We start from the raw sequence: 7,970 nt of genomic DNA, 5'->3' as shown, positions 1-7,970 counted from the left end.
ACCCAGAATGCGGGGTCCATCCTGTAACTGATCTGTGTTTCTCTCTCACATCTATGTTTCTCTCACTGTCCCACCGCCTACCCCCAGCCCCCTCTCTCTAAAAATCAATAAGCATATCCTTGGGTGAGGATTAAAATAATAATAATAAAAATAAAGAAAGAAAGAAATTTAATGACTAGGGTAAAGGGAAAAAGAAAAAAACAAACACGCAGCCCCGCCCTCCCCGTTTCTCAGAAGGCAGCACACCTCGGACAAACAGGAAACCGAGGACGGGAAACGCCCCGCGCAGCCTGCAGCAGCACTTTTTGCCCCGAGACCAGTGACGAACCACGCCGAACTAGGGATTTGATTGGGCTGTTTGAAAAACAAAAACGGTTAAAAACGGAGAACACCCCAGTGGTTTTTGCTACCCGGTGGTGGGAATAGGTGCTTCGACTCTTCAGCTTGTCACTTGGAGTGTTTTTCGCCGGGCGCCACCGCCAGCCTGCGTGCGTTGGAGGTGCGTACCGCCTGCCGGCCTGTCCTCCTCCTCTGCTTCCTTCCAGTTACTCGCTCTCCCGGCTCTGTGACTCCGGTCAGCCTTCCGTGCCTAGTGAAGCCAGGCAGCCCGGTGCAGCTCGGTCAGGCTGTTCGGACTGGACCGGAAAGCCGCGGAGATCCCCGAACGATGTACGCCACTTGAGCACACGCCTCCTGCTCCATTATCTCTGGTCAGCTGTCTGGGCACGGTGAAGCGGAGCAGGACATTGACGGGCAGCTGGACGCGTGAGTCGGTGTCGGGTGGGGGCACTGCCCAGCCTCATCCCGGGTGGTGCGCTTTCCCTGGCCGCATCGCGAAGGGGGAGAGGCAGGCAGGTTGAGAAAGGCGAATTCGTGATTAAGGTGTGGAGTGAGGGTCCGATGCGAGGCAAGTGTCTGTGGAATCTAAGAAAAGTATTGCTTCCATAAGTAGGCGAGCACGTCTGGTGAAGCGCTGAGCACTCCACTCTCTTCTGGGCTCACCCCATTTTCCTCTCGAGTGCCAACGAAGTTCTAAGGCTCCTGTGTAAATCCAGATCGGGTCGGCTGTTTTGTGTACCATTTTTACAGCAGCTTAGATGTTTGTTTTGGCAAAAGCCTGACTGAGATATAGTTCACAAACCATATAACTCACCCATTTAAAGTATACAATTTCAGTGGGTTTTAGTATATTCACAGTGTTGTATAATCACCTCAATTTTAGAACATTGACATTTTCCCCTAAAGAAATCCTGTATCGGTTAGCAGTCACTTCCATTTCTCCCCATGGATTTGCCTATTATTGACATTTCATATAAATGTCACACAGTATGTGATCTTTGTGACTGGCTTGTCACAATATGAAGTTTTCAAAAGTCATCCATACTATAGCAAGTATCATCACTTTGTTCCTTTTTATTGCTGAATAATTCTCCATCATATGGATATGCCACATTTTGTTTACCCATTCATTAGATAATGGGCATTTGGATTATGAAATTATTATTCAGATTATGAATAATTTGAATGCTGTTATCAATATTCATGTACAAGTTTTCCGTGTGAACCTAAGTTTTCAATTCTGGGTATAAACATAGGAGTGGAATTGCTGGGTCATCTGGTAACTATGTTTGACCTTTTAAAGAACTGCCAAACTGTTTTCCAAAGCTGCCACATCATTTTACATTCCCACCAGTAGTGTATGAGAGTTCCAACTTTTCTGTATCCTCCCCAACACTTACTATCTTTTAAAAAAGATTTTATTTATTTATTTTTAGAGAGAGGGGAAGGAAGGGAGAAAGAAAGGGAGGGAAACATTAATGTGTGGTTGCCTTTCACAGACACCCAACTGGGGACCTGGTCTACAAGTCAGGCCTGTGCCCTGACCAGGAATCAAACCCACAACCCTTTTGTTTGCAGACTAGCACTCTATCCACTGAGCCACACCAGCCAGGGCTATTATCTTTTTTATTATTTCCATCCTAGTAGATGTGAAATGGTAACTCATTATGACCTTGATTTGCATTTTCTTAATGATTAATGATACATTATTTTAAAATCACAAAATAATTTGTAGAACTTTTATAAAGTTTTGAGAACTTTAACCATGTAGATCACATACCCAAAAGTCACAGAGAGTCTACTCAAATCAAGTCTCTCTATGATGAATCCATCCCCTCTTTCCTAGAACAGAATCTGTGCTAAAACTCTTCAAAACTCCACTTGCTTTCTCTGTTAGAAAGCAGAGCCTGGGCAAGGTGAACCTTTACATGAACTAAATAATTCATTTCTTATTTGCTATTAGAAACTCAAATATGGATAGATCGTTTTGGCCTCTCCATTTTTACTTGGTAAAAAAGTGTTTCCTGGAATCCCTCATAATGGATCTTGAAGGAGGTTGCAGACCTTTCTTGGTGTTTATGATTGTGTGCTTCTCTTCATGTAAGTGCCCCTTGGGCATTCCTTCTCCCCCAACCATCAGGACATAGAATGAGGATGGACACAAAGATTAAGTTTTGTTTAAATCCATAACTATTAAAAAAATTTGACTATGCATTTTCTTTATATACTACTACTACCAATCTTATTTTAAATATTACTAAAGCTTAATTTATCTCTTATTTTTCAGTTAAAAATTACACTGAGTTGTCTTATAAGTGGCTCCTAGAAGATTCACTCCCCCTGCCCTAAGAGAACACAGCAATTGTGGAGGTGGAAACAGGACTGGAACCAAAATCAGTGTTCAGATATACCCAAAAATCTGGGTTCTCAATTCTTACATAAATCAGAGAGTGACTGACCAACACTGGGAGACACTGAGGGCTTTAACAGCATTGTAAATGTTGGCACAGGTCACTTATTGCTCTGAAGACTGGATCGAAAAAGCACGATGAATACAAGTACATGTGATAATAGCACGGTGAATTCCAGAGAAGCTGAAGAATTTTGTACAACTGGGGAAGAAGGCCCAACTCCTGAGATAATCTTGGGAGCAGAACTGATACAACTTGGAGAAAGTGATGAAGTGGTCGACCTCACCTCTGAATCTCTAGAACCTGCAGTGATTGACTTAACTCACCATGACTCTGTTGTGGTAATTGAGGAAAGGAGGAGGCCAAATAGAAACAGAAGGCCACTCCAAGGCCAAATTGGCACCTGTGCAGAGAGCAGTGAAAAGAAGGGGTTGACAAGGGACAGAGATGTAAATGTGACCAACAGTGCTCACCATAGTGCCCTGGAAAAAGAAACTTTAAGTTGCACACTGCCTGGCTATATTCAGTGCCGAATTTGTATGGATGGGTACTTGGAGATTGAAATGAGTAGACAACACATTTACTCTACAGAATGTGGCCACATCTTCTGTAGTCGGTGCCTCTGCACTTTTCTTCAATATACTAAAAACTGCCCGGTTTGTTTGAAAAAAATTGACTGCCATCAGTACCATCGCATTTACATATGATGTATGTTGTGCTACTCAGGACAGACAAACCCCCTGACTGAATTTTTCCATGTCCTTGTCCAGAAACTACGGAGTTTTGACATCCAATGTTCTGAGCTCAAAAAGCCTGATTTTAAAAATTGCTCTCTGGCATGTAGGAAAAAAACTTTTATTTTTCACAAACTATGAGACTGCTTTCTGATTCCTTTGGTTTCATGCTGCAGGGCTGCACTTTTGTTGTTATAGTGAATCAGAGAATGATGGGTGTCCTCAAAGAAATTTTTCTTTTTTTTTCCTCATAGTAATCAATTTTTAACTGGCCACATGTGGGCATTTTGGATTATGTAAATAAGAACAACATCCTAGAGATGGAGGAGCAGGTAGACAGAAGGCAGCCAGGAGACTGACAACTCTGCCAACCAGAGCCACAATACAAGTTTGAACTTTTATGTAAGATAAATAAACTTCATTCTTGTTTAAGCAACTGTTATACTGGGTCTTATTTGGAGCAATGGAGCCTTTATTTTAATTAATGGACTAGGCAGGGTACTATCTCTGGGTTTCTCTGCATTTTCCGATTCCACTGGAGTGGAAGGAAGCCAGTCCTTTCTGACCAGCTGTCCAACCAACAGGATGGAGTGGGGCATTCCCACAGGTATGTACCATGTCCTGCTGGGACTAGTGGCTTTTGAGGCCAGTGTGGGGAGTTGGCTAGGCACATTGGAACCTAGAGTTGTGGTTCTGTGGTCTCTGACCTGCCAAGCCAGAGAGGGGTTGCCTTCACCCTGGTTTTACAGGTGTACCTGCCTTTTACCACATTGGTCTGCTGATCAACGAATCGGCATGCTTCTTTGAACAAACACATTACTGTACCACTATCCCAGCTGCTTTGGCAGCGTGGGTGGATCTCAGGCCTTGGGAAGACCTCCTCCTGTCTCCACCCCAAACACATGTATTAGCTCTTTTTTCTTTTGCAGAGAACCACTTAGCACTGAATTCAGCTTGCACTTTTGAATTGGAGAGGGTGTAATTTCCATGGTGCTCTCTCCTTTTCCTTCAGAATGAAATGTGCACTGAAGCTTGTTCCTTACTTACAATGGTTGTAGCAGTGTTGCTTTCTTCCATGGAGGTCGAGTCTTGCCAGTGGAGGAATGCCAAGCCCTGTGTCATGTGTCCACTCACTGCAGTCTTCGGAATGTGCTATACTTCAAACCTCAGTTGCTTGACTTGGCACAGAATATGCAAGATAAATGTATTATATTCCATTCTGTGGGTTCTTTTGTCTGTTCTAAAATGAAAGGAGGAAGAAAAAACATGAACATGAAAAATAATAGAAGAAAGTTCTAAGTATTATCTTCTTACGTTGCAATAGATCATCTTGTGTATCCCACTGTGGAGAGTATTAATAGCTCCGTGACAGCACAGTGTATCACAAACCTGACTAATAATCAAAACTCCTGAGGTGCCTACTAAATACAGATTCTGCTTGTGCATGTATTGTCCATGTGATCTGGAAAAAGACCATACTCTCTCCAGTGTGCTAGCATCCCTCAGCTCTCCCTATTGTATTCTACCCAGCCCACTACATACTTACCTTACCTGCCAAGCTCATGTAGACATTTGAGATTTTGATATCTGATTTAGAGGAATAAAATAGGATTCTGACTTTTAAAAATTAAGATAAAATTTACAGACCGCAAAATGCACTGATGTTAAGTGTATAACTAGACGAATTTGAACAAATATATACATTCACATGACCAACACCCAAATCAAAATAGAGAAGAATTCCATCACTCCAGAAGTTTCCTGATGCCCCCTTCTTGTTAATTCCCATCCCCCAGAGGCAACCACTGTACTGATTACTATCACCATAGATATGTTTGGGAACATTGACTTTTATAACTTCATGGTTTAGCTCAACTTACCAGGGATGAAAATTTGATAGGGATTTGGAGTATAAGCATGAGGATCAAGGGTTTGTTTTAGTGGGAACATGACATATTCTCTTTTTTAAGAACTAAAGCAAGGAGATATTAATAATGATAGCTGCTATTTTTGTAAACAATAGCTATATTCCAGGCACAGTACTAGGCAATTCACACATCATGGGCAGTCAAGGTATACGCCTAGGCAAGAGAAGGACCCCAAGAAAATGTAAGAACAGATGTTCAAGGGAGCTGCCACAGGGCACTTAACGTAAATAATTTGGCAACTAGTGTACATGGTTGTGGAAAGAAGTGAGAACTAAAGCTAGAAGAGAAGATTAAGCCACATCATGAGTACAGCACTGTGTGTTGTGTTATGAAGTTTAGCTTTTATTCTCTAGGTGCTAAGAAGTCATTAAAGGCTTGGGAGGAGAGCCCTCAGAGAAAGCTAAGTGAAGGCTGAGATACCCATTGAAAGTTGGGGGGAAAACACGGAGATGGAATTAGGAAGGAAAGATCCTGATTTTCTTCTAAAGATAGAAGTGTATTTTATGAAGTGTATTGGAGTTTGCTGGTATTCTCCTGCCCTAGGGTGTCTGTTACATATTAGCCAACAGAGCTGTGCAAGCCTTTGAGCTGTGGTAGCTCTTGAGAGATGGTCACTGGTTGGAGGTGGCAATGATGAGAGTCCAGGAGGACAGCTGTGGCAGTTCAGATTTAGCTTTCAGGTACCTTTTTAGAAAAGTGGAAGCTTCTTTGGTGACAGTGGAAATGAGACTAAGTGAGGTGGACAATCAAATTTATCTGCTTGATGCCTGATCTAGCTTTAGGCCCAGTTAGTCCCCCAGTGAGATAATCTGGCAATTTTCATTGCCATTTCCTCATGTTCACTGAGAGGTTACAGCAGAGAATGAAAGCTAAATCAAGGTAGCATTTAATATGGGACTTTTCCTGTTTCCTTAGCTTTCAGCAGGCAAACAGGTCCTACAGGGCATATTCCCTTTCTTGGAGTGACATGAAGAAGGCATGTGACCCCAGGTGTGGCTCTGCTAGCAACGCTCATCCTCCATATCTGAGAAGTAGAGTCTTCTTTTGTTGGTATAAAACTTCTGACCAGTACCAAAATTCTGGTAAAACACAAATTGAAGGCATTTTCTAGTGTATGCAAATGTTATAGAGGACATCAATGACTGTGGGAGAAGATCTTATATTTCACACTAAGTTTCTACTGAGCTTCATCAAACAGCTCAACTATATGGCAAGAAAAAATACTCCCCTGTAACAGATAAGTAAGTCTTACTAACTAAAGACAGGAATTCAATCTTAGGAAAAACTCTATATATAGAGATCTAAAACAGCTGGAATTGAAAGGAACATCTAGAAATTACCCAACATCTTGACATTCAGTCTTTGATTCAGAAGCCTGACAAACAATTTGTTAATTTATCAAATTAACTTTAGGAATCAGCACCAGTACCCAAAACCTCAAATTATAATATTTAATCTTCATTCAAAAGAGAGCAGAGGGGCTTGTCCAGCATGGTGTGACAGGAGAGAGGCTGTCAGATACCCACACCACTTGGCTTCCCTGCTAAGAAGAAAGCCTTTAAAGCTACACCTCTCTTCCATTCTGAACGAGCCCAAGCCACAGTAATAGCAGCTTCTCTGTTCTCCAATCAGAAGAGAGAAGGTGCAGTGCTTTGCCTGGCACAGGTCGTTTATTAATTCACTAACTCATGTGCTCATTTACCTGGTATTTATTAAGTTTTGATAGTGTAGCAGGCTTGTATAGTTAAAAAGATGAATAAGACAATCCTTTTCTCTAAGAAGCTACTAGAGAGTGGGCAAGAGATATGAAAACAAATAGTTATAACACAATAAAGGATATGATGCAGTGTAATAAAAGCTATGATAAAAATATCTGCTAGATGCTGCATAAAAGACACATAAAAGAGAAAATAACTGACTTCTCTGTAACATCTTTGGAGTCTAGAAGATGGAAAAGTGAACTTTTAATTTATATTCAGCTCTTGGAGTCCATGAAGGTCAGTAGCTACTTATATCCCGTTATATTTTAAGTCAGAGAGTTAATTTGAGGGAGCAGAAGTTTTGTAAACTATTTACTACACCAATGTTACTACAATAACATTGAGCTGGCCAAAAAGTCTGTTTAGTTTTTCCTGCAAAATAAAAGACACATTTTTATTTTCACCAATAACTTGACTGAGTTGGATATTTTGAGTACGTTGGCTATCTCCTGCATGGTGTAACACTGATTGTTCTTAATTAATGTCTCAGTTGATTCCTATCAACTTAAACTGGTCTACCTGACTGTGGAGCATCATTGTACAGCAAGAAATCTTCAGTGAGAAACTTTGCAAACCACTTTAGACATGTTCAATAAGTCACAGCACCTTATCCATACACTGCACAAATCTTTTTGTGTATGTGTTTCAGTTGCATTTTTACCTTTCTTAAAATAATAAAGCATAATATGCTAAAATGTTGCATATTTTCTTCCATCTTCAATATTAAAACAGCTACACAAAGATTCATCAGTTTGGGTAAGTTTTTAAAAAATGCATGCTGATATGATAGCTGTCACA

General features: G+C 41.1%; 1 protein-coding gene across 2 annotated transcripts; it reads left to right on the top strand.

Annotated features, from left to right (window-relative positions):
- The first annotated feature begins 332 nt into the window (after nt 1-332).
- Nucleotides 333-3,916, top strand: LOC119054174 (E3 ubiquitin-protein ligase RNF4-like). 2 transcript variants are annotated; one of them, XM_037152033.2, is made up of 2 exons: nt 333-499; nt 2,627-3,916. In XM_037152033.2, exon 2 carries the CDS (start codon nt 2,888-2,890, stop codon nt 3,455-3,457), a length of 570 nt encoding a protein of 189 aa, XP_037007928.2. In that variant the 5' UTR covers nt 333-499; nt 2,627-2,887; the 3' UTR covers nt 3,458-3,916. The 2 variants fall into 2 exon arrangements, with proteins under 2 accessions (XP_037007928.2, XP_037007924.2); XM_037152029.2 differs by having other exon boundaries at nt 333-765.
- The last annotated feature ends 4,054 nt before the right edge of the window (nt 3,917-7,970 follow it).

This window comes from Artibeus jamaicensis, unplaced genomic scaffold (assembly GCF_021234435.1).
Source record: "Artibeus jamaicensis isolate MK-2021 breed Jamaican fruit bat unplaced genomic scaffold, CSHL_Jam_final contig_3201, whole genome shotgun sequence".
Lineage (NCBI taxonomy): Eukaryota > Metazoa > Chordata > Mammalia > Chiroptera > Phyllostomidae > Artibeus > Artibeus jamaicensis.
This window is presented reverse-complemented; position numbering and strand designations above follow the sequence as displayed.